The following is a 26,944-nucleotide window of genomic DNA, read 5'->3' on the forward strand; positions in this document are numbered from 1 at the left end:
AAAAAAAAGCATGTCAGGAACTAAGCAGGATTTCCTGGCTATGCTACATTTTTAAAACGCTCCGGAGTAATTGTGATGGTTAACTCACTACATGACTTGTGACTTGTTACGAGTGAGAACCGAGGCTCTCTGTCTTCATCTGACGTCTGACGGCTGAAAACCAACCTTGCCACATCACTACAGTACCTGGTCTCTGCCCCGGTGTCCCAGCTCTCGTCTCTACCGCATCGCGACACAAACGCACTCCGTAACCTGTAATCTTTTGTTCATGACGGTTAAGACTACGCAAACACACGCCGTTATCCACTGCTCCAATTATTGATATTTCGCCGGCTTCGTTGTCAACAAATGCACATGGCTAGGAGCATAACCAAAACAGCAGAAAAGCGAGCGGACTTGCATAGTTCCACACATCTTCCGTGTACTGTCTTTCTGTGTAAATATCTCATGTTACAACATGAAAAACCTGCGGTTTATATTCAGGTGCGCTTCATAGTCCGGAATTTACGGTAAATTAGAAAATATAGCATTTTAATTTCTCTAAATAACGATTATATGAACATGTTTCCCTCCATGTGTTGATGTCAGTGAACGTCTCATTTGTCAATCATGTTGAATCTTTAGAGAAATCCTCTTACTGCTCTGCAGACGCTCAGCCAGCTCCTCCTGCTTCATCCTCCTCAGGAAGTTCACTGTGATCTTCACTAATGCCTCTCTGCTGCTCCTCCTCTGCTCTTCATCCTCACCATCCAACACCTCCTCATCCTCCCTCTGACTCCCTGAGCATTCTGGGTAATCTGGACTCAGAGCCTTGTTGATCTTCTTCAGCTCGTTCTTGACAAAAGTGACCATGTTCTCCTCCAGCAGCTGGAACAGAAACTCTATGAGTGACAGCATCAAACTAAAACCATGGAGCCAAACATCAGATCCATGTTGGACAGACTGACAATCCACTGGTGTCAAAGTGCAGCATGGAGATGATGGTGAACACAACAGATGTAACAGCAGCTGTTGGACATGTCCTCACCATAAATATGGAGTCCAGGTGTGTTTGATGCTGCTGGGCAGACTGACCACTGGGAACCTCTGAGCTCTCCTGGTCCACTCTGTGGAGGAATCAGTGTCAAGTCAACATCAGTACAGAGAGATAATACAAGATGGACTTTATATGTCCCCTGAGGACATTCACAATAGAGGCTGACATTTTATCGGGATTCCCGCGGGACACGGGATTCCCGTGGGAATCCCGTGATTCGGGAGTCAATTTATTTTGAATCACGTGATCGGGACGTGACGGGAAAAAATGTAAACGGGAGTGAACGGGACCGGGAGTCAAAGCGCGACATTCAAAGAAGCACAAGCCAGGATGGTGCGCTCAAAACGGTCCAAAAGTTTTAAGTGTGTGGACTGATGCACACTGCACACCCTCAGTGATCACTGTCGTGGCTACGTAGCAGTGTACCTAAATCAACATACCGGTAGGGAAACGTTTTCGGCCAGTCAGACTGACTTAGAGGAGTCAGCTGATGCGGCGGCGGCGTAATCTCCACCTCGCATTAAACAGGTGATGCAGACAAGCAAAAAATAAAGAAAGAAAAAGAGAGAGAGGGAGAGAGAAAGGACGAGGAGGGCGTTCATTATCACTAATTGAAATAACAAAACAAGACGGTAGATGTGTTGACGCCACATCTACCGTCTTGTTTTGTCTGTCATTCAGCCTGCAGTGCGCTGAGGGAGAGAGAGGGGAGGGGGGATCTATGATGACTGTGTTCATAGAAAAAATCGGGAACAGGACGGGATCGGGAGTGATTTATTCGGGATTTGAACGGGACAGGATTTTTTTTTTTACTTTGTCACGGGACCGGGACGGGACGGGATTTTTTTTGCGGGAGCGGGACGGGACGGGATTGAAAAAACACTCCCGTGTCAGCCTCTAGTTCACAACAGACAGAGACACTTTGGTTTCAGACCTGGTCCAACAACACGTCGTACAAACTGGTTCTTTTCTACAATAACCTGAGTCTGACTGTCAGTTACATCTTACATCTGATCAGCTGATCCACATCCTCCTTTAAAGTCAACGTCCCAGTCCTTTGACCGGTTGCTCTTCAAAGACAGACAGCTGGGTTCAGGAGAGTCTGGTCTCTGCTGCTGGATCCTGAAACAACAACACAACTGATCATTCTGCATGTTGGAGAAAATAATATGTGTTAACTCAGTGAGTGCCAACCACTTAATTTCTCGTTTTTCGTTCCCATGCTTTGAGTGCCAAAAACGAGATTTGGGGACTCTACGACGAGCAGAACTGAAATAGATGAAGATCAAAAACTCATGACAGCTCATGATCTGGAAGTTTTTTATCATAACTCAGCTTTTGCAAACGGAGTTCTGCATGTGGATGCAGCAGCTGCTCTGCTCTCACCTGCGCTGCTGCTCCAGCTGCTCCAGCTGCTCGGAGCAGAAACAGGAAGCTCTCAGCCCACTGTCCCGCCCGGTCTTCATCTGGAGCAACACCGTGTCCTCCCCAAGGTCCTCCCGCGGTAAAATCTGATGGTCTCTGGGTCAAAACAGGCCGCCGGCACCGACCCGTACCACAGAAGGACCGCGACCACCGGCGGGACCGGTGTTCCCGAGCCGCTGTGGCCGTCAGACCCTCACGTTCCGCGGCGAGAGGCTGTGACACGGCACGGTGCGTCTGTGTTATTGTTGTTTAGTGCCCTCCCCCCCGCCCCCGATCGTGGTTTTGTGAATAGAACAACAATTGTTGTATATATTTATCTTACACGAGCCCTTTGATCCAGAAATGCGAGTGTCAGAAGAGCGACAGACACAAACAGAGCAGCTTTCATAAAAGACGCTCTATCTCCTTTTCTAGAAAAAAAGGGATTTCGGTGAAACCCAGCCATGTTTAGCTTGACTTTTCTCAGGAACGGAGGCACGTAGAAACAAACGGTTTGTGGCCATTTGTAGCATAAAGTGGCAATAATATAGAATACACTGTGGCTCTACAAAAATCGTCAAAAATGGTCTAAATTGCCGGTACACTTGACTAAAACTTTGGAAAGGAGCGCGGCACTCAATGAGTTAATAGTCTGAGGCTTTCAAAAAAAAAAAGAACACAGAATGACTTTTTTTCTTAATTTTTAAACAATGTTGTGCATCTGAGGCCACATTCTTATTTTATGGTTTTCATGGTCTTTTTAAACGTTTTTCCTTATAAACATATCATTTTTAGGATTTTATTCAAGTAATGGGCATCTCTAGATTTTGTTTCCTTTGTCATGTAGATAAAAGCTTTAAACCTTGGTGATGAAGGCTTTTTCACCACAGAACATGTCACTTATCACTCAGTTTGTTTTGTCCTGTAGGTGAGTTGAAGTTTCTACCTTTACCTGAGTTTTGCTTGTTCTCTCTCAGTATTTATGGACGTTTGTTTGTCTGCTCCTGTAAAAAGCAGCTGCTGAGATTCTGCTTCAGCTCCCGTAACTGATCTGATCCTCTGTCTCTGCTCTCAGTGTCTGACATCACTCTGAACTCACTAGAAATCACTGATCGGCCCCTCGTCCTGTTGCACACCTCAAAGCTGCCACCAGGAGGCGACTTGATGCAGCAACATCACCATGTTCCTTCTACCAGGTGGAAACAAGACCATGAACATTTACTGCAGATGAAAAGATCATTTTAACTCAGTGGTTACTTCCTGTTTTAAGTAGATGGTTTTGACATATTTCCTGTTGCTACTGGGCTGCACTGTGAGCATCACTGAATATTAACATGTGGATGTTCAGGCAGGGACTCTTTACTCTGGACAATAGGAAGAACGTTAAACAGAAACTCAAAAGTTAGTTTTGTCTCTTACATCTGATCAGCTGATCCACGTCCTCCTTTAAAGTCAATGCCCCAGTCCTTTGAGTCATCGCTCTTTAGAGACAGACAGCTGGGTTCAGGAGAGTCTGGTCTCTGCTGCTGGATCCTGAAACAACAACACAACTGATAAATGTGCATGTTGCAGAAAAACTGATAAAAAAAAAAAATTAATAAACACAACAACTGACTTTTAACTCTTTCGCGACCATTGGCAAGTTAACTCGTCACAGCCTGCCAAACGTTCACGACCATTGACGAGTTAACTCGTCAAAACCGCTTTTTTACAGATTATGATAATAGACACTCTGAGGTACCCTGTGTGTGAATATGGTAGTCCTCTGATATGTAAAAACTGTTTTAAACTACAATCAAAACATAATGTTTTTTATAAACTGTGTGATCTTGGTTTTGTTTCAGTAATCGGTCTCCTTGAACGCTGCTCTGGGGACAGCGTGCAGCGCTGTGCGGCTGTCGGCTACAGTGTTGCGACTATCTCGCTGAATCTGGCGACTTTCCAAACCCTCTTGGCGACTTTTCTTTTTTACAAAAGCGACTGGCGACAAATCTGGCGACTTTTTCTGGTGCTGTTACAAACGTTTCTAGAAAAGTCTCTCTGACTGTTTTAAACTCTGACCTTTGACCTGTGGTCTGGCTCTGACGTCCCCCACACAGAGTGGTTTTAGAGGGAGGGGCTCCCTCCTCTCTGTCCTCACACTGATCCATGCTGCTGAGCTCACATCCACATCAGCTCACACACACTTTGTAGCTTCACCTGCAGAGGAAACACACATCATTCATCTGCACAGCAGCTCACATGTCCATCATGTCTCCAGCTGCTCCTCCACTGATTGGCTCTTCTTCTCTGCTTCATATCAGTGTCAGTTGAATGCAGTCACACAGCAGTGAGGAAGAGGAAGCTGCCATCAGCTGCTGTACTTCTACTATCAGTCCACTAGATGGCGTCATGAAGCTGCAGCCCAGCAACATGATCCATGGACCACTGTTTCCATCCACTGACACACACAAGGACTGAGATCCACTGAGTTGATGTGACACAGTCTCTGTGTGGACAGCGTCCCTGTAGAAAACCACTGGATCAAACAAGCTACAGCTGATTATTACACACACAACAACTGGGCCAAGACTTATTTCACCTCACAGCTCCACTATCACAACATTCAGTCATTTCACTCACACTGGAAATTCAAAGAGAGAAAAACACAAAATACAGACAAATGATGTGTTCAAGTTCCTCTCAGTCTGAGGCCAGGTCTTTAAATGTCTCGTTTTGTCACAGCAACAATCAAAGAGACAAAAATATTCAGTTTACATGGGGCGTCGCGTGGCGTAGTGGTTAGAGCGGGCACCCCATGTATAGAGGCACAGTCCTCGCTGCAGTCGGCCCTGTTTGGAACCCCGCGTCGGGCGCCATTTGCTGCGTGTCATTCCCCCTCTCTCTGCCTCCCCGTTTCCTGTCTGTCTCAACTCACTGTGCTGTCCATAAAGGCATAAATGCCCAAAAAATATACTTAAAAAAGAAAATTCAGTTTACAGTCAAATCAAACAGAGAAAACAAGGACCTCTTCCAGTTTTTGAGGCTGAAAACTGAACATTTCTGCTTGAAAAATGTTAATTGAACAACTGTTGCAGCTCTAAAAGATTCTTCACAACAATATTGATGATTTGTGTCCAATAATCAATAACCCAGAGTGTTTGCTGTGTGTAACCACAGACATGAACAGTGAGGACACACAGACAGTGTCCAGCTGCTCCTCTTCTCATTCATTCTAATGAGTCAGTGAGCTGATGGAACCTACAGAGTCACAGGACAAACATGCTGTGGTTTCATCTTTAATCGTGTGTTTCTGAGCTCATCAGGTGTTTTTAATCTACAACCTGCAGCTGCAAAGTGACCAGTAGCTTCACCTGTCAGGTACATGAGCTGCAGTACAAGCAGGGAGTAGCACAACAAGGAAATACTCAAGGACAACAGGACAACTGTACTGCACTAAATGTACTCAGTTACTTTGACTGGAAAATCAATAATCAGTACAGTCAGTTCAGTATTGATCAGACTAATATTCATCAATAGACTGTATCTAGCTGTTGAAGCAGGAGCCTTTGATGTGGTGTTCACTGTCTTTCTGAACATCATCTAGAGTCTTAGAAACCCTGTGAGCCCCTCAGCCCGCCACACTCAGTCCACACCTGCTCTTATTCCAGCGCTTCTACCGACAACATCCACACAACATGACAGACACAGTTCTGTCGGTCCAGACTTTACAGCTACAGCTCTGACTCAGCTACAGTAACATTATAATAACACAACAACAACACAACGACAAGCTGAAGGACAGAGAACTCAGGTAACGACAGGAAAACATTCAGACTGTTCACCTTACCTTCACACGAGGAAATAAACTGCGACACAACCGCTGAGTCAAAGTGAAAGTAAACGTTAAACAGGGAGTGGACCAAAGGGTTATGTTGTCAGGACCGTCAGCAGGGGGCGACACTGATCCACTGCAGCAGGGACAACACAGACTGTAGTAAAAGGCCAACACCCACAGTACTGTGGTCTTATAATAGATCAATGTAATACATCCATGGAAAAACAGGAAGAAGAGAAGTGTAGAATGAAATAGCCTACTGAAGGGGAACTTCATTGTGCTGAACTATTTTTGATAATACCATTGAATATATCCCATATTCCTTTAGTGTTGCTTTTGGTATTATTAAATGTTGGACTATAGTTTTCTTTCCTACACATCTTTATAATATTGATTCACTTATTCTGATACTTTTTATTTGTAGTTTCTGCCTCTTTAGTTCTTTGTTTATTTAATTCTCTGTAGAATGTATTTGTCTTTTTACAGGCGTTTTTGTGATCCCTTCATGATCCATAGTCCATCTACAGTATATACCTACTTTGCTGCTTTGTTGTTTCACTGGACAGATTAAATATAATGATGTGAATATTCTTAAAATGTTCAATATGCATTGTCAATATCGTTTTCATTATAAACGCATATAAACGCGTTCATGCTTTCCTCTGTCCTCACTCTGCTGTCATGTGTTTTTGTTTATTTGTTTTTATCTGGCTGCTTTGTCTTACTTGCTGCTGTAACAGAGTTAAGGAGTTTTAGTGATTCCACTAAATGTAATTCTGTTTTTATGGAAGGTGCACTACGTTTAATTTATTATTATGTACCTGGCTGTTATATTAAGTCGTTCACTCTTTTATTTTGTCTTTTTTTTTTTTTAAATTATGTATGAGTTAGAAGCTCTTATTTTGAAACGCCACACTAACGAGCCCCTGCAGACTTCGCGGGTTGGCCCCGTTTTGTGTGGGAGTCTCGTGGTAGGTTGACTTGTACTGAGGTCTGTTAATCTAACTTTCTATTTGAGGGTTAAAGGTGACTTTATTGATCATACATGTGAAGATCTGCTCCAGACAACAACTGCTGATGTTCTGTGATGATGCTGAGTGAGAGACATGACAAGTTCATTGATACGGAAAAGCTTGTCACATATCAATGTATTGATTTTTAATGTGTCTGGTTAATGTGAGATAGTTATTTTACTATAAAGCTCATTTTATTTCAATTATTTGTCCTTTAGCCGTTTGTTCAATGAGAACATGGTTCAAAGAAAAGTAAATTAAATTCCTGTTAAAAGCAGGAGGTCAGCTTGTGGAAACATCAGTGTGCTTCACCATGGTCTGACTGGAGTTTTCTTCACTAACAGCTTCTCCTTCATCGATGCTGACGACCTGTGAGCTCCATGAAGGCTCATGACAGAGGCTCATCACAGCTGCTGCTGCTACATCACACGCTGTCCACCTGGATTCATCAGCCAGCACATCTTCCCATGTGTCACAGCTGATCTACAGGGATTCAGGCAGCGTTCACACAGACTCTACACAAAGGTCAGAGACAGTCACATCCACCAACACTGATACACAACTATGAGTATTGATCTAATAATATTAATTTTATTAAGTTACCAAGATGGTAGGCTACACAGCTGATGAGTTACTGAAGGTCTGGGTATCATCACATAATCAATCATTCTTTTTTCTAAAGCAAAGAACCTATAAATCTGTTATCTCAAATGGAAAACGCTGTTTTTTTTAATCAGTTTCTTGGACTTTTTCACACTTGTCTGTGTACCTAGCAACTCTCTCTGCCAAATGAGAAATGAAAAGATTAAAGCAGAAGTAAGCGCTCCGGTCGTTTTCGCTAATGCTGCGTTCCAGGCCGGCTTTTGAAACCGTAAATTACAGCTTCAAGTCACAACTTACGACTTTGTAGCGTTCCAGGCAACCCACTCGTGTTTTTCCGACCTGTTTTACCTGTGAAAGTCACTATAACGGCCACTCGTAACTTCTGACCGGTGAAGTCGTACCAGATCGAACTGGTACGACTTCACAGGTCGGAAAAACATGAGTTACGAGTTTCCTTGAACGCACCATAACAGTCCTCGTCCCTACGTCGCCACATTCACGGCGTTCCTTGGCTGCACACACAGCCCTGCATGCCGTTCTCTCTCCTCATTGGATAAAAACTGTAGGATACGATAAATGTTTTCTCCTCGGCTCAGAGCAGAGCAGAGTGACTGACAGACCCGTGTTTCAGACCAAACACTCTAAGTGATTGCTGTCGGAAGATATAACTATTTAAGACTTATATTAACACAAATATATCACTTACTTCTGCTTTAAGTAGCAAAACAAAACTCAAAACTGGATTTTAAAAAAAAGAAAGAATTAGTTACTCTCATTTAGTTAAGAAACAAAAAAAAACAATTGGTCGCGTGATTTTGTTTCTAGTCTTTGGTTTAGAATTACAAATCAGATACATCCAGATTAATTTTATTTCTGGATTTAAAGTAAATAATGATAAAAAAAAGAATAACAAAAATCAAGGAGGCATCATTTTAAATTATTTAATAACTTCTTGATTGTGGCACCAAAAATCTCTTATTCTCTTTTGGTTTTAAAATAAATCACAGACTGATGTTTTTAAATGATATTAAATGATGTGATGAGACTCAGACTAAAACAGTGAACATTTAACACTCACCTGTTCATATTATTATCAATGTAACGTAGTGCCACCGAACAACCACAAGGGGTCAGGGCATGAACATGAATGAACACTCATATGAAAGTGGTGTGTTCAGATAGAAGGTCACATGTCCACTGTTGAAGAACCATAACAACTGTAACCTACAGACTACATGAGTATAGTAGTTACAGGAGAAGCTTATGGGTTAAGGTAGGAGCCAGCCAATCATCTTCAATCAAACACTATGACAACTAGTATCATATATCGCCGTGACGACAGACAGGACGTTGGATGTGATGTGAGAGAAGTGACATTGTCTGCGAGCCACACGGCTGCAACAAAGGATGTAAGGAGCCAACAGAGCAGCAGAGAGAGGTGAGTTCACTATTCACTACTATTAATGATGCACAGTAGAGTCTGTTGCAGAGCAGCGTCCATGTCAGAGATTACAAGAGTTTTTATTACAACAACTATCAGAGCTGCTCGCCTGTCACATTCACTGAAAAAGCCTCTGACTTTCGGGGTGACCTCCGTGTTATGTGGCCCACTGAATATGGCAGTAGTGTAACTCCCATCATGCATCTGGGCTGAGCCAACGGCATTCTGGATTTGATGCTGCGTGTTCATGAATGCTATGCTAGTGGATTGAATGGATGAGTAATGAGACTTTTACAGGAACCACATGGGGCTTTGAACCATGGATTTTCATCAATGACAACACTGACAAACAACAAAGATAATGTTCAGTAAAGTCAGATGTGTTAAACCTACAGTCACTGATGTTGTGGTTAATTTGTTTTAATCATAATCAGGAATCAGTGTTTAGTTGAAACTGTTTCCATTTTTACTAACACGTGAATATTGTATGTAACGGACTACAACTCATCAGATGAAATTAGTACGAGAGCCTTACTTTTTTATGTTGAAATTCACACAGTACTTCTGCTGACAGTTATAGTTATATATTTCCTGTATCATTGCATAGAGACTTAAAGCTATGGTCTACGTTTTGAAAGAGGATGAGAAAAATTTGAAAAAAGCACCTCTCACACACCCCCGCCCCTCCCCTCTGAGCTCGTATGGCCCGCCCCTCGGGACCTCCTCGCGACACGCCCCCCCCCCCTCCCCTCACAGAGCAGAGCGGAGCAGGCAACAAGCCTGCTGCCTGCAGAAACCAAACGCGGCTTTGAATGCGGAGTAAAATGTCATATTCACAGTCACAACTTCCACAATAAAACCAAAGATTACCTGTTCAACATAAACTCAGCACCGCCGCTGCAGCAGCCTGACCGGGTCTCTCTGCACTGCGGTGCCGCGGAGCTCCAGGCCCCGACTCTTCCTGCTCCTCTTCCCCAGACACAGCACCCTGTCCTGGGTCACCCAGCGCCAAGAGTCTCCCTGTAGCATGAGGCTGTGCTCGACGCTAGCCCACTAATACCGCCTCGTTACCGGCAGCTGGTGCACAGCGGCGGCATCGGGGCTGGCGCCGCCGCTGTGCACCAGCTGCCGGTAACGAGGCTGAATTGGTGGGGTCATGTGGTGGGGTCATGTGTCTGTGGCTGAGCAGCTCAGAGCGGTTACAACTACTTGTAGTTTCTAAGCGGAAGGGGGTGGGGACGAGGCGAGTCGAGGAGGAGCAGGGGAGACGAGGGGATTGGATGGAGGGTACGAGCCAGTGGGAGCCGGACGGGGTGCGCGGCGCCCATTGGTCAATTTCTATGCAGGCCCACGGCTGATAGACTGAATGGATTTTTTTGGTTCTTTTTGCTATTTATATTGTGTATATCGGACCACAGGACCATAATCGCTGTATAAACGATGTTAATAATAATTACCAATGCTCCAAATCGTAGACCATAGCTTTAAGTCTATTTTTCCACTGTTCTCCGCAGTTATGTGCTACAGCCAGGATTGGAGGTAAGTATTATAAACTCTTTCACATTCATTCAGTCATTGAATATTAAATAGCCTGAGAGTGAAGCTTTTTGATTCCTGTTAAATTCAGCCACATGTAGTCTGTTACAGCCAACAAACTGCTCCTGTAACATGTTTTTAAAGTGTATGTGGACTGAAGCAGTGGTTCTCAACTGGTGAGTCGGGACCCAATAGTGGGTCACGGACCCGTTCTGAATGGGTCGCGGACAGCTGGTCAAAAAAGTAAATAATATTTAATGCACATCTGATGTTAGACATGTCTTTTATTTTGAAAAATAACGTGAACACATGCAGTTGAAATGGTCCTAGAGTTTCTTATTATTTGCTCCATTTGCTCTTAATGCAAATATATCAGTTTCTTATTAATGTGGCCTGAATGCAGTGAATCTTGTTTTGTTTTGTGGGTCTTCATTTTGTGCAATTTGATATTTATTCACTTTTGTGGATATGCTCTGAATGCAGAGATACATTAGAAGTCAAATATATTGTTTTGTTGTTCTCCATTTTGTGCAGTTTGATATTTTTTAATTCACTTCCGTACATGGCAGTTGCCATGGTCCTCCTCAGTCTCATTCATGTGCTCTGAAATGCACTTTGCTCAATAAAGAGCAAAATTAGTTTTTAAAGGCTTTAAAAAAAAAAATCTTGGTTTGAATTCTATAAAAATGGGTCGCGACTTAATGACCATGGGAAAATGTGGGTCCCAGAGTGAGACTAGTTGAGAACCCCTGGACTGAAGGACACTTGAATTTCACCACTGAGACAGTTTAAGACGTTAAATAAATAAATGTGTTAGTTGTGAACTGATGAACAGGTGTTGAACTTCAGTCAGGATGAGAAGTGAAGTACAAAACACTGACATGTGTCCAAACTGAAGTATCAAAGAATCTCCTGTTTATCAGACACACAATATTACAGGCATATGGTCAAAGTAACATAAGGGAGGTAAGCTACAGTAACAACAATCAACATGTTCCCAGGTGAACTGAACCATATACTATGACAATTATCTGTTGCTGACATAAAACACTCATAATTCTTATTCCATCCATCCATCCATTTTCATCCACTCATCCGAATCCGGGTCGCGGGGGCAGCAGTCGGAGCAGGGATCCCCAGACTTCCCTCTCCCTGGACACTTCCTCCAGCTCTTCTGGGGGGACCCCAAGGCGTTCCCAGGCCAGCCGAGTGACGTAGTCACTCCAGTGTGTCCTGGGTCTTACTCGGGGCCTCCTCCCGGTGGGACATGCCCGGAACACCTCACGAGGGAGGCGTCCAGGGGGCATCCTATACAGGTGCCCGAGCCACCTCAGCTGGCTCCTCTCGATGTGGAGGAGCAGCGGCTCTACTCCGAGCTCCTCCTGGGTGACAGAGCTCCTCACCCTATCTCTAAGGGAGCGCTCCGCCACCCTGCGGAGGAAGCTCATTTCGGCCGCTTGTATCCGGGATCCCGTTCTTTCGGTCATGACCCAGAGTTCATGACCATAGGTGAGGGTGGGAACGTAGATTGACCGGTAAATCGAGAGCTTCGCCTTTCGGCTCAGCTCCTTCTTCACCACAATGGACCGATACAACGACCGCATTACTGCGGCCGCTGCACCGATCCGCCTGTCAGCCTCGCGTTCCATCCTTCCCTCACTCGTGAACAAGACCCCAAGATACTTAAACTCCTCCACCTGAGGCAGGAACTCTCCCCCGACCTGGAGGGTGCAAACCACCTTTTTCCGGTTGAGAACCATGGCCTCGGACTTAGAGGTGCTGATTCTCATCCCAGCTGCTTCACACTCGGCTGCAAACCGCCCCAGTGCATGCTGAAGGTCCTGGCTCGAGGGAGCCAACAAGACCACATCATCTGCAAAAAGCAGAGATGAAATCAAGTGGCTCCCGAACCGGACCCCGTCCAGCCCTTGGCTGCGCCTAGAAATTCTGTCCATAAAAATAATGAACAGAACTGGTGACAAAGGGCAGCCCTGCCGGAGTCCAACACGCACCGGGAAAAGGTCTGACTTATTGCTGGCCATCCGAACCAAACTCCTGCTCCGATCATACAGTGACCGTACAGCCCTCAGCAGAGGGCCTCCGACCCCATACTCCCCCGACAGGATGCCACGTGGGACACGGTCAAAAGCCTTCTCCAAGTCCACAAAACACATGTGGACTGGTTGGGCAAACTCCCATGCACCCTCGAGCACCCTGCGGAGGGTATAGAGCTGGTCCAGCGTTCCACGGCCAGGACGACAACCGGCCAGGACGACAACCGCATTGTCTCCCGACCCTTGGTTCCCAATAAAGGAGGCGGAGAGTTCCTTACGGGTGCATGAGTTTATTGCTTTGGTGTAGCACCGTGAAAACTGAGGGAATATACAAAAAACACAAGAAGAAAAAGTTTAACACATTGCACTTCACATACCACTTCCCCAACACAGATTCAAAAGCACCCAATTTCTATAAAAACAAACAAACAAACAAAACTACATTTTATTAACCCATTACAAAATCACTAAAACCTTAGTTAAGGAATAAAAATATAATTTGAACGGCATCACCACAAAACAAAAAATAAAACAAAACATCAAAAATAAAGTACTGGCCCAAAATTAAGATACACACCTTGTTCCACAAACCAAGGGGCTAATAGGAGGATGGAAGGTGCCGTCTATACTGTGTGTCACTGTCTCCTGATAACAGAACAAAACCAAACTATAAGGGAACCTGCACCAACACAAAATTACAAATAATTCAACAAAGAAAACTCACTCAACGAGCCACGGACATGCTTCAAACAAAGCCAGCAGCACAAACACTGAGCCAACCAGGGGAGAACAAAGGGAAGATGGTGGTGATGCGCACAGGTGAGCGCACACACCCACAGGAAGAGCTTACAGGTGACAGTGGCCTCCTCCATTTTATACCCCAGAAAACTGACCACTAGATGGCAGTAATACTGGCCTTTACACTCCCACCAATCATGCATGATGAATTTATTACCACAAGAATCATACATGATTTTTAAATAATAAATTACGATACTTGAAAGCTCAGATTCATCACTTTGACATACTTGCATTGAACTACAATTTTAACAGGCCACCATAACAATAGAACGCAGAGTCAATCATTCTCAAAAAGGAACAACAACTTCTGGATAAGCCTTTCAACGGCTGTGGGTTTCTCTGATGATTTCTGATCTCCATGCTCCCACCAAAGAACCCTCTGATAGTTCTGTACTCCAAGTGGGACAGAAAACAGAAGAAACATCCCTTTAATATCACACACCACAGCCACAGCTTCCTTCTGAATGCGACAAAGGACTCCCACCAATGAGTTAATTGGGTCTGGACCAGGCAGAAGAGCACCACTAAGGGAGACTCCACAAGACTTTGGTTGCAGGTGAACAATAGCCAACCCTTTGTTATTCGGTAATGAGGATGGAGTGCTGCTCTTAAAGGGGAGGGGGATCCCATAATGTGCGTCATCTCTCTGCCTTACGTTGTTGCTAGGGAGTTGGAAGAAGCGATCCTTGTCTTGTGACACATACTTGTCTTTGTGTCCCCTTTCATTTAAGTCCATTTCAAGAATATTAAGATCAGCAGTGGCTGATGGCATTGGCATTTCCTTCACTGCAACTCTGTGTACAAAACTCTGGGTGTCCAATCTTTCGATATGGAGATTAGACGATCCTGTTATACTCCACCCAAGCTCTGTTCTCTGTGCAAAAGGTTCATTTCCAACACCTCTGATGACCTCCAGAGGTGCCAGTGCTGATGGGCAATCATATCCAATCAGCAGCCCCACTTCACAGTCCTGCAGTGGTGAAAGTTTGTCCGCCAGGTGTCTCAGATGTGGCCACTGCAGGGCTGTCTTGGCAGTTGGGATATGCGATCTATCTACTGGGATAAAATCCCTAGAATAAGCCTTATGCAACTGAATTTGGGTTTCAGAGCAAATTCCTCTAATTTGAAGACCGTGGGCAATCTTGCTCTCTACGACAGTGTTGACAGCTGTCATTGTGCTTAATTTCAATTGGACTGACGATGCATTCACATTAAGTCTATTCAGCAAATCTTCCAAAATAAAGGTTGAATCGCTCTGTGCATCCAATAAAGCATAAGTGAGTATCTCTTTTCTTGGCTCTTTCACTGATGACAAAAATACAGGCACAATATTAGAGGTGGAGGCAGAACTTCGAGTCACGGTGTGGGACAGAGCATTGTGGACTTCCTGACTTCTGTCATCTTCGATGGGATTGGAATTTGATTCCAAGGCTGCCATCAATGCGGCCCCCTTCTCTTCATGAAGGCAGGTCGGATGTTGGCGGCCACATGTGCCACATGTGTGTCGCCTTTTGCAATCCTTTGCAACATGCCCCTTCCACAGGCAGCCAAAACAAAGTTGGTTTTCTCGAATAAATTGCCTTTTTTCTTCAATGGTTCTTTCTGCGAAGGTAGGGCATTTAGCGATTCCATGCATTTCGTTCTCACAGACTGGGCAAGGTGGTTTGGGCTTAAAATACGATGTTCCATGTACCACAGCAGAGGAGTTGTTAGACTGAGTACTTGTATTTAAAGTGTTTGCTCTTTTGGGTGATCTGTCATCCATGACTTTGAAATTAATCAAAAATGGGGATGCAATGGGGTTACATGCTATCCGAGCTTCCTTTTGCATAAAATCTGTAAAATGAGAAAAGCTTGGGTAGTCACCAGACACATCCAACTCATCTACAACAATTCTGCTCCATCTGCGTACAATCCAGTCTGGCAATTTCTGAAGTAGTTTGTGATTTTCCTCACAATCATTTAAGATGGCTAGCCCTTTAACTCATTGAGTGCCGCGCTCCTTTCCAAAGTTTTAGTCAAGTGTACCGGCAAATTAGACCATATTTGACTTTTTATTTTAGAGCCATAGTGTATTCTATATTATTGCCACCAACACATACTGTAGCTCATTTGAAAGGTTTAACTTTATCCTTCAAATGGCCACAAACCGTTTGTTTCTACGTGCCTCCGTTCCTGAGAAAAGTCAAGCTAAACATGGCTGGGTTTCACCAAAATCCCTCCTTTTTTTCTAGAAAAGGAGATAGAGCGTCTTTTATGAAAGGTGCTCTGTTTGTGCCTGTCGCTCTTCTCACACTCGCATTTCTGGATCAAAGGGCTCGTATAAGATAAATATACACAACAATTGTTGTTCTATTCACAAAACCACCATCGGGGGCGGGGGGGGCGCCACTAAACAGCAATAACACAGACGCACCGTGCCGTGTCACAGCCTCTCGCCGCGGAACGTGAGGCTCTGCCGGCCACAGCGGCTCGCGAACACCGGTCCCGCCGGTGGTCGCGGTCCGTCTGTGGTACGGGTCGGTGGTGCCGGTCTGCTTTGGTCCAGAGACCATCAGATTTTACCGCGGGAGGACTTTGGGGAGGACACGGTGTTGCTCCAGATGAAGACCGGGCGGGACAGTCGGCTGAGAGCTTCCTGGTTCAGCTCCCAGCTGCTGCAGCCTCGCGGGTGAGAGCAGAGCAGCTGCGGCGCAGCTGCATGCAGAACTCCGTTTGCAGAAGCTGAGTTATGATAAAAACTTCCAGATCATGAGCTGTCATGTGACTTTGATCGTCATCTATTTCAGTTCTCCTCGTCGTAGAGTCCCCAAATTTACATATAATGTGTATTAAAGTGTCTATTTTCATAATTTAAAAAAAAAGCAAAAAACGAAAAATTTCGTTTTTGGCACTCAACGCATGGGAACGAAAAACGAGAAATTACGTGGTTGGCACTCAATGAGTTAACATGGGGCATAGCCTCAGCACAGCCTTTTAAGAAGTCTGCAAATTCTCTGAGGGCTAAAGGGTCACTTGCACTGATTTTGGGCCATTTCGAAAGTTTGTCGCGGAAGGCCCTCTGAACAATGAAAGGATTTCCATATCTCTCCTGCAACAAAGCCAAAGCACTGTGATAGGCATCTTCAGAATTTCTGTAAAAGAATCCCTCAACAGCCTTGCGTGCTTCTCCTGCAAGATAGTGTTTGAGATAGAGCATCTTTTCACAAGCTGGGAGGGGCTTCTGGTCAATAAGTGCCATGAAGGAGATCTTCCAGTCAATAAATTTTAAAGGGTCGCCAGAGAATGTTAATGGTTCAGGGGGAGACAGCCTGGTTACACTCAAGGAGCTTGCAATAGCTTGGGCTAGATTGACTGTGTCTTGACTTGTCATTGGAGGAGGTGTCTGAAGTTGAAAAGGCGTGGCCTGTGGGTTTAGTGGATAGCTGAACTCCATCCTATGATGCATCTCGGCAGGTCCACTCTCTTCTTCCTGATTCTTCACACTGCCTTCAAGATTTTTATAGGCTCTTACCCGGGCTGCTGCTATTTCCACCTCATTTTCAACTGTTTTAATCTCAGTTTCCCTTCTTCTCGTTTTAAGTGCATTTCAGCCTCCTTCTGTTTTATTTCTGCCACCATTCTTGCTTCACTCAGTTTCCATTCATTTTCCATTTGGCACAATTTTGCTTGTTCAGCTTGTATTTTCTGCATTGCCTTTGCCTTTTCCAATTTTACTAAGAGCTCTGCTTCGGCCTCCGCTCGTTTGCTAGAGACCATGGAGAGAGAAGAGTGGACTGAAGGTGTCTTTGTTTTCTGCATTGCTCCCACCTTTTCGGGTTTTACTGAGGGACCTGCTTCATCTTCAGCTTGTTTATTAGAGGGCACCTCCGAGATTACTGTTTCAACTAGTATATCCAAAAATGGAGCCATATTCATTTTTGTTTAGTATCTCCCTCACCCTCTCCTTTTCCAATTCATCATTAAACATATTTTCAATAGTTCCTTTTCTTTTACACACAATGTCACAAATCTCAGCTGTGAGGGAGATGCAGGCATCCATTTTCTTGGTGATTTCTGGGGTGGAAGTACAGTTGCGTCTGAAAGGCTCATATAGTTCACTCACTGTGTCATGTTCAGTTTTTATGTTTTGTTGAATATTGTCAAGGTCGTCCAGTGCACAAAATGCCTTCAGTTTTGTCCTGGAGTCTCTTGCTATTTGTTTCCAAAAGCTGTATGCTTTACTGAAGTCTTTCTCATGTTGTTTAGCCCTCTCTTCTCGCAGCTCCCGACCCTCGTCTGTTAAAGTTCTTTCACGGGAGCTGGACCTGGATGATTGACCGTTAATGTTGTCCATCTTTTGTGATTTGAGTGACATTTTATGAGGCTTGTTGTATTAAAGGTTTGTGTTCAGATATCTGGGCTGTGGTTCATTTAGTTCACAAGGTGATGCCTTCACACATTATTTAACAATAAAATATCATAACTGTAGCCAAATGAACACACAACAGCTATGCATAAAAACTTATATTGCTCTTTACCCTTTCAACATTTTCATGTAAAGAGACATTGTAAGTGTATCATTCACGGATAAAATACATGGGCTACTGTGGCCTTTACCGTGTATTTGACTCTTAACCCTTGAAACATTTAATTTCTACTTCATGTTTATTCTTGACATTTAACTCAAAAACAACATTCAGTGCGTTGCTCCATTTTCTTTCTTTCTCCCGTTTCTTTATTATTTCAGTCCAGTGTCTCTTACTGCATTTGGCTGTACCTTTAGAAGATGGGTTACTGTTCATTTACTGCGTGTGTGCCAAAGTGCAGGCTGCGTGGGCTGTGTCGGCTGCTGACAAAGGACGACGAGGATGGCTCGGACGTGATGGTCAAGTTTTCACTGTAGCGGCCCTTGGTTCCCAATAAAGGAGGCGGAGAGTTCCTTACGGGTGCATGAGTTTATTGCTTTGGTGTAGCACCGTGAAAACTGAGGGAATATACAAAAAACACAAGAAGAAAAAGTTTAACACATTGCACTTCACATACCACTTCCCCAACACAGATTCAAAAGCACCCAATTTCTATAAAAACAAACAAACAAACAAAACTACATTTTATTAACCCATTACAAAATCACTAAAACCTTAGTTAAGGAATAAAAATATAATTTGAACGGCATCACCACAAAACAAAAAATAAAACAAAACATCAAAAATAAAGTACTGGCCCAAAATTAAGATACACACCTTGTTCCACAAACCAAGGGGCTAATAGGAGGATGGAAGGTGCCGTCTATACTGTGTGTCACTGTCTCCTGATAACAGAACAAAACCAAACTATAAGGGAACCTGCACCAACACAAAATTACAAATAATTCAACAAAGAAAACTCACTCAACGAGCCACGGACATGCTTCAAACAAAGCCAGCAGCACAAACACTGAGCCAACCAGGGGAGAACAAAGGGAAGATGATGGTGATGTGCACAGGTGAGCGCACACACCCACAGGAAGAGCTTACAGGTGACAGTGGCCTCCTCCATTTTATACCCCAGAAAACTGACCACTAGATGGCAGTAATACTGGCCTTTACAGCATTGTTCCTCCTGAATCCGAGGTTCGACTATCGGCCGAATTCTCCTCTCCAGTACCCTGGAATAGACTTTCCCCGGGAGGCTGAGGAGTGTGATCCCCCGATAGTTGGAACACACCCTCCGGCCCCCCTTTTTGAAGAGAGGGACCACCACCCCGGTCTGCCAGTCCAGAGGGACTGTCCCCGACTGCCACGCGATGCTGCAGAGGCATGTCAGCCACGACAGCCCCACAACATCCAGAGACTTGAGGTACTCAGGGCGGATTTCATCCACCCCCGGTGCCTTGCCTTGTGCGTGGAGGTGAGCCCGACTATCTCTAGCCGATACCTCTCAACCTCCCGCACGAGCTCAGGCTCTTTCCCCCCCAGCGAGGTGACATTCCATTAGGGCTGCAACAACTAATCGATAAAATCGATAATAATCGATTATTAAATTCGTTGGCAACGAATTTGATTATCGATTCGTTGGGTAGCGATTAACTTGGCCCGCAGAGCCGTTTGTTTTGCAGATCAGTTGCTGTGTCGCAGCCTGGTCGCAGCCTGTCACTGGCTTAGAAAGAAAAAAAAAAAAAATTCCTGTCACTGGCTGTGTCGCGGAGCCTCTACGTCACTTACCTTGTCTGAGCACAGCGGCGCTTAAAGAAAACACACATGGCGAAGGGGGAGAAAACCGCAAGACCAAAGTCATCAAAAGTGTGGGAGCACTTCACTTTGACAAAAACGAAAAAAAGTGTTAGCTGCAAATTATGCAAAATGAACCTGGCTTGGCATGGGAGCACAACCGTAATGCGAGAGCATAAAGGAAACATGTCGGTGCCATGGATGACGCCGCCGGGGAAGGGAGCTCGGCTGGGTAAGTTAGCTAATGTTACTACAAAATCTTCATCTTGATTTTCATTAAACAAAAGATTAGACTCATGTGCGTAGCGGTGAGGAAACGTTCATATCACAGCAGGTAGTTCGTTTCGTTTATCTAACTGTAATAGCCGCTGTTTGCTCGACAAGATTACCCGGCTAACGTAACGCAATACAAGGCTAACGTTAGCGGCTAAGCTATGCTTGTCAAGCTGGATGGCAAGCAAACAGTGGGTATTAACGTTAGATAAACGAAACGATCTACTTACTGTGAAACGAATGTTTAGCTGGCCCGCTAAGCTTTCAGTCTGTTCTCATATAATTCTGTATTTAGTCCTGACTCCTGTCCCTTATTTATTGTGCGTGCGTGTGTGTGTGCGTGTAGTTAAGTGTGTATGTGTGTGTGCGTGTGTGTGTGCACGTGCGTGCGTGTTGTCAAAAGTCTAGTCTGTACTTGCCCTTTGGGTTACTGGCCTTTACATAAGCAATAATAATTAACTAAAACAACGAGGCATGTATTAAATTTTATGTAAATTAATAATTGTGCTTTTATGCATACTCATACAGTCTTTCTAATTTCAGACAAAAACAACTCACCATGAGTGGCTTCGTGGTGGGGAATAATGCACCATGTACACCACGGCAAGCAGCTGTTTTGACAGATAGCATCCTCAACATGCTTGTGACCGACATGAGGCCACTATCAATGGTGGAAGATGATGGCTTCAAAGCAATGATCCACACCCTGCAGCCTGGTTACACTCTTCCCTCAAGGACCCATTTTACAAAGCTGATGGAGAGGAAACATCAAGAGACAGTCCAGGAAGTGATGACTGCAATAAACAACAGCAGCAGCAAGATTGCTCTCACCACTGATGCCTGGACAAGTGTAGCCACCGAAGCCTACCTTGGCATTACATGCCATTTCATCACAGATGATTGGAACATGCAGTCAGTTTGCCTTACCACCATGCCACTGCAGGACAGACATACTGCAGCCAACATCGCTGAGTGGTTGGAGGAAGGAGTAGCCAGGTTTAAAATTCCTCCTACCAAGATCATTGCCATTGTGCATGACAATGGGGCCAATGTTGTGGCAGCGGCAAACATACTGGAGGAGAAGCATGGGTGGTCCTCTGTACGCTGCACAGGCCATACCTTGCAACTTGTGATCAACTCTGCACTCAAGCACGCAAGCATTGATAAGGCTCTCGGGGCAGCAAGATGTCTTGTGGAACATTTTAAAAAAAGTTAGAAGTTAAAAGAGAAACAGAAACAAATGGACCCACCTGAGCAAATAAAAAAGCTTGTGCAGGATGTAAGCACCAGATGGAATAGCACATACTATATGATTGAGCGACTGATTGAGCAAAGATGGCCTGTAACGGCAACACTTTCGGACCCCTCTGTCACACAGAGGGGCAAAAGGTACCTGGATTTGAAAGCTGACCAGTGGAGCCTGCTGGAAGAACTTTCTACAGCTCTTAAGCCTTTTGAATGTGCCACTGTCTTCATGAGTGGGGAGAAATACATAACCATCTCTGCAGTTCCGCCACTTGTGAAGGGGCTACTCAAGTCCACCCAGAGTGCTGCCTTCGAGTCAGCACCAATGCGGGCTTTCCAAGTCACTGCTATGGAGCAGCTTCAACAGCGATGGAAGAGGGAGACTGCTTTTTCAGACACAGCACCAAACACAGTGATCCTCTCAACTGCCCTGGACCCGAGGTTCACACTTTTCAAGAGACTTAAGTTTCTAAAACCTGAGGAAGTCCTGCACGTGCAAAACAAAGTGCACAGCCTGGCACTCAAAGAAAGAAGGGCGATGGATGAGCAGCAACGTGGCTGTAACCAAATAACCAGTGCCACCTCCACCACTACAGCTGCTGCAGCAGCTAAACCTGCAGCTCCTGTCTCTTTACTGGACTCACTCCTGGATTCTGATGGTGAAGAAGAGAACAGAGAGGGGGAAGCTGTGGACCTCCAGAGTCAAGTGAGCAATGAAGTACTCACCTACTTCGGAGAGAAGCCCCTTGCCAAAGAAGAAAGTCCATTAGATTGGTGGAAGGCTAATGAGGACAGGTATCCCACCTTGGCCAGGCTGACAAAGTCCTACTTATGCATCCCTGGCACTTCCACACCATCTGAGCGGCTGTTCTCTGAGTGAGTGAGTGAGTGAGTGAGTGAGTGAGTGAGTGAGTGAGTGAGTGAGTGAGTGAGTGAGTGAGTGAGTGAGTGAGTGAGTGAGTGAGTGAGTGAGTGAGTGAGTGAGTGAGTGAGTGAGTGAGTCTGCATAAACAATCCACCTTTAAGGTTCATGGCCTGTTGTTAGAGCCATTTGATGTAGAAAAATCCTGTTAACAGTGATTTCAGTGATTTCATTTTTTACTTTTTTATAATTTATTATTGTTTACACAGCTCAGGTCCATTCAAGCAACGTAAAATACCTCTTTTTTGTGCACTTTAATAAAAAAAAAAAAAAAAGCCTACCGGTATATCTTTGCACACATTGTACAGCATACATTTGTATGTATTTTGTTTTAGTCTATGGCTATTTGAGAAAGAAATAAATGATGCCAGCGATGTGCTGGATCAAACTGAGAACCAACTCGTCTCCTCGTTCTTCTCTTCCCTATAATGTAAATAAAATTTGTGCATTTTTTAAAAATCCGATTAATCGAAGAAATAATCGACAGATTAATCGATTATCAAAATAATCGTTAGTTGCAGCCCTACATTCCATGTCCCTAAAGCCAGAGTCGTTGTCCGGGGATTGGGTCGCCGGGGCCCCCGCCCACGGCTGCCACCCAAAACACACGGCACCGGCCCCTCATGGTCCTTCCTGCGGGTGGTGGGCCTACTGGAAGGCGGGCCCACGTCGCTCCTCCGGGCTGGGCCCGGCCGGGTCCCGTGGGCAGAGACCCGGCCACCAGGCGCTCGCCTGCGAGCCCCAACCCCAGGCCTGGCTCCAGGGTGGGGCCCCGGTGACGCCGATCCGGGCGACGTGAATGTCCTTGATATTGTTCCACTCATGAGGGGTTTTGGAACCGCTCTTAGTCTGACCCGTCACCTAGGACCTGTTTGCCTTGGGAGACCCTACCAGGGGCATTAAGCCCCGGACAACATAGCTCCCAGGATCATTCGGGTGCTCAAACCCCTCCACCACGGTAAGGTGGTGGTTCAAGGAGGGGTAATAATTCTTATTATAAACAGTTATTGGTAGTCCAACAGCTATAATAGTGCTGTGATGTCACTTACTGTCCAGCAGGGGGTTTAATACAAGTAAATACATCAAGAGGAAACTACTGAAGTGAAATAACCAAGTCTGACTCATCCCCAAGGTTTCAGAGAGATGACGACCTCCTGAACGAGCTCTGGTCACTTCTGTCTCTACACACAGTTTACCAGTGAGTGCAGTGTTTGGTCTCTTTTCAGGACAAATTCACTTCTGATTTATTGTGACAGAAAACGTCACTGGCTCCACATTTAACAGCTAAAACAAATATTTATATTCTGTCCTGTCTGTGACATTTTCACCTTCAGCTGAGACACTGTTACTGAGACACAATTATTAATTTCTGCTATTTATTATGTGTTTTAACCACACATCACTCTTTCATGAAATCATTCTATCACAAGACACGTTGGGTAATCACAGCAGGGAGCACACAGGAAGAGAAGACACTGACTACAAAATAAAACAGGAAATCAACAGGGAAAGAAGGACAGTGGCTTTAAAGCAGAAGTAAGCGATCTGGTCATTTTGGCTAACTTCCTGTCAGCGGATGGAGTTAGCAGTCCCCGCCCTTGTCCCTACGTCACCACATTCACGTGAATCCCTTGGCTGCACACACAGAGAGGGCCGCCCCTTTATGCCGTTCTCTCTCCTCATTGGATAAAGGTTGTAGGATACAAGGAAAGTTTTCTCCTCGGCTTACAGCAGAGCAGAGTGACTGACAGACCTGTGTTTTCAATTGAAGAAAACACAAAACTTGCTGCAAATACACAAAACATCATCAATATACGACCGGTTCCCACCTGAGTAACTGAGATGCAAAGAAAGAACTGAGCGTCACTTGCGATGGCAACAAACCCCCCTATTCTCCTTCAAGAATCACCAGATGTCACAACATCTCATTTCACCTGAATCTTTCAGGGGTAAAGTTCTCCGTTGCCACGACAGATTTCCGTCAATGGGAAAAAATGAGGGGAGAAAAAAAAGGGCAACACGTGTTTTTGTTGTGGTTTACTAATGCTGCTATCAACCAATAAAACTAGCCAGACCATAGTATTAGCCTAGTGGTTCTCAACGAGAAGGCGGGGCACTCTCCAGGGGGGGTGCGAGCACGAGCCGGCTCCCGTTCGGTAATTTCTCCCACTAATCAGTGAAGGAAAAAACTAAGATTGTGGGGGATATTTTTCTGGCAACCCTGGCCTGCCTGCTCGTATGAGCCCGGTGACGTAACTGTCACCCGCTGGAGGCAGATACCGGTACGTAGTAGCGTTGGGTCCATAGGTTGGGTCTCTTGCCGCTGTTGACGTCGGCATGAGCGGACCTGTTGTTCCGAGTGGTCGCGGTCCGAGCGGACGTAACGGCGCGCATTTGGTTTCTTTTCTTTTTTTTTTACCGTGCATGTCCACGATACAGTACACCGCTGCATGGACAAATAGCAGAGGAAACAGGCCCTTGAATGGCTGGTCCAGAACCCTAGATTTAGAGATTTGTTTTTGCTCCCCACTAGACCAGTTCTGAGTTCAGTTTAAGTTTCATACACTCCAGCCATTCTTGCCTTGTTGCCTTACAATGATAGGAACCTCAGTCAGTAGGCCTACTCAACGTGCTTTTTTTATCTGAAACAAATGTTCCCTTCATGTTCTTCTCAGAGTACACCAGAATGCTTCAGAATGCAAAATCACAGATTTTTTTTTGCTTTAACCCTTGATCTTTGTGTCGGCTTTTCCTCATCCAAAGCTGTGGGTGCTCGTGGTCCGCTCCAACTTACTCTTAAAGGGCTTTCCAGGGTCCGACGTTAAGGTTTTTTCGTACTTGCCCTGTCGGGCAAGTACCTTTCAAATCTACTTGCCCCATCTAAATTCTTACTTGCCCTGCCTAGGTTTTTTTTTCTGGTTGTGTGGTGCATACTTTTGCTCATGACTTAGCCTATATCTTACTAAAATCCTTCCTGTTGACTATACACAACACTACACAACACTTCTTTCTTCAGAAAGCAGTATTTATTATTATCTATAATTGCATTTAAATGGCAATCATTGCAGACATGTAAAATTAACTGCTATTTCACATTATTTGACCAGTAGCAGTTACACCCTCCATGCCCTATCTGAACAGGTGAGCCACCTGTTTAATGCCTGATCACAGTTGAAATCTTGAACTGAAGGGCCTTTTAACGGCTAAAAACATTAACCTGGACAACATTTTAACAGATAGCTGGCTCCTCCAATCAGATTTTATTCTTTTCATTGCATTCACATGCTGCAGTGGACAATTTAGCTTCAGTATTAATGCAGTATCTAAATATATATATATATATATATTAGAAAAGACCAATTTAAAAAATATTTTTTAATATGAAAATGTTCATGTCCATCTATATGCTCTCAATACTTGAATGGGGCCATTTGACTTGAACTACTGGAAATAGCCTAGACTTTTCCATGTTACTCTAGTTTATTGAGTTGCCCCTGTAAAACTCAAGGATGTGGGACATTGAAACAACAGTGACAGGCAAACAGCCAATCATGTGTGTCAAATTCAATTTAGTTCAGGGGTAACAAACAGCACAATTTGATCTCAAGTAGGCCTAACCAGTAAAACAATAGCATGATAGCCTAAACATATATTTTAAAATTTTTATTTTTCCTCTGTTTTAGTACATTATTAAGATGTTTACAGTTAATGAACTATCCTTTTACAAAACATATTATGAACCACCTGAAATTTCTTGATAAAAATATGTGCAATTTAAAATTTTCACACTTGCTGAGGGCCGGATTGGACCCACTGTTGGGCCGGTTTTGGCCCGCGGGCCGCATGTTTCACACCCCTGGTTGAAGTGCCGTCTCCACGTGTGTTTATTGACAACAGGATTATAACCTAAAAAGGGCACGTTAGCTCGTCGCTAACTAAACGGTAACGGGTGACTGTTGTGTGCGTCTGCCCCGAGTCTCAAACAGCGGCGGCGTTAATGAAGCAGCGTCAGGCCGCTCACCGTCAGTGAAATGCTCGGTGAAATCGCCGATTAAATACGGCGAGCCGCGAGCGACGTACAGCCTATCTCACTTGGTAGAGCACCCGCTGCAGCGACCCAGCTCGATCCCACCTGACAGTGCCTTTGCTCCGCGTCAACCCCCCCTCTCACTCTCTCCCTCTCCCCCGTCTCTCTCCAGCTCTCCTTTCAAAATAAATGCATTAAAAGTCTGAAAATAAAAAATAATAAAATCTGAGTCGGTGCTTGCCCGACCGGGCAAGTCCGCGCAGGTTCTACCTGCCCGCTGGTAATTTTTACTTGCCCCGGGCAATCGGGCAACCGTTATTGTCGAACCCTGCTTTCACACCTACCTCGTTTGGTCCGGATTTTCCAGATCGTTCCAATCAAATTGACAGGTGTGAAAGCTCCCCCGGACCACGGTCCGGACTAAAGACGGAGTCTTTGGTCCAAAAAAAATTAAGATGTGAAAGCGCCCTTAACTCATTGAGTGCCAACCACGTAATTTCTCGTTTTTCGTTCCCATGCGTTGAGTGCCAAAAACGAGATTTTACGTTTTTTGCTTTTTTTTTAAATTATGAAATTAGACA

General features: G+C 44.7%; 1 protein-coding gene and 1 pseudogene across 1 annotated transcript in view; one reads left to right on the forward strand and one right to left on the reverse strand.

Annotated features, from left to right (window-relative positions):
- LOC146975255 (protein NLRC3-like) overlaps positions 1 to 6,305 on the reverse strand; it is a 71,037-nt gene extending 64,732 nt beyond the window's left edge. The window contains exons 1-5 of the mRNA XM_085794682.1: positions 6,270 to 6,305; positions 4,502 to 4,639; positions 3,860 to 3,973; positions 1,028 to 1,106; positions 639 to 867 (exon numbers count right to left, since the gene is read on the reverse strand). Coding sequence (XP_085650808.1) covers positions 639 to 867; positions 1,028 to 1,106; positions 3,860 to 3,973; positions 4,502 to 4,590 — 511 coding nt within the window. The 5' untranslated portion in view covers positions 4,591 to 4,639; positions 6,270 to 6,305. The remainder of the gene's footprint in view (positions 1 to 638; positions 868 to 1,027; positions 1,107 to 3,859; positions 3,974 to 4,501; positions 4,640 to 6,269) is intronic.
- Positions 6,306 to 20,821: 14,516 nt separating this feature from the next.
- Positions 20,822 to 22,294, forward strand: LOC146975262 (E3 SUMO-protein ligase ZBED1-like; annotated as a pseudogene).
- The last annotated feature ends 4,650 nt before the right edge of the window (positions 22,295 to 26,944 follow it).

The sequence above is a fragment of the Trachurus japonicus genome, chromosome 13, assembly GCF_045865225.1.
Source record: "Trachurus japonicus isolate A0001 chromosome 13, Traja_1.0".
Classification (NCBI taxonomy): domain Eukaryota; kingdom Metazoa; phylum Chordata; class Actinopteri; order Carangiformes; family Carangidae; genus Trachurus; species Trachurus japonicus.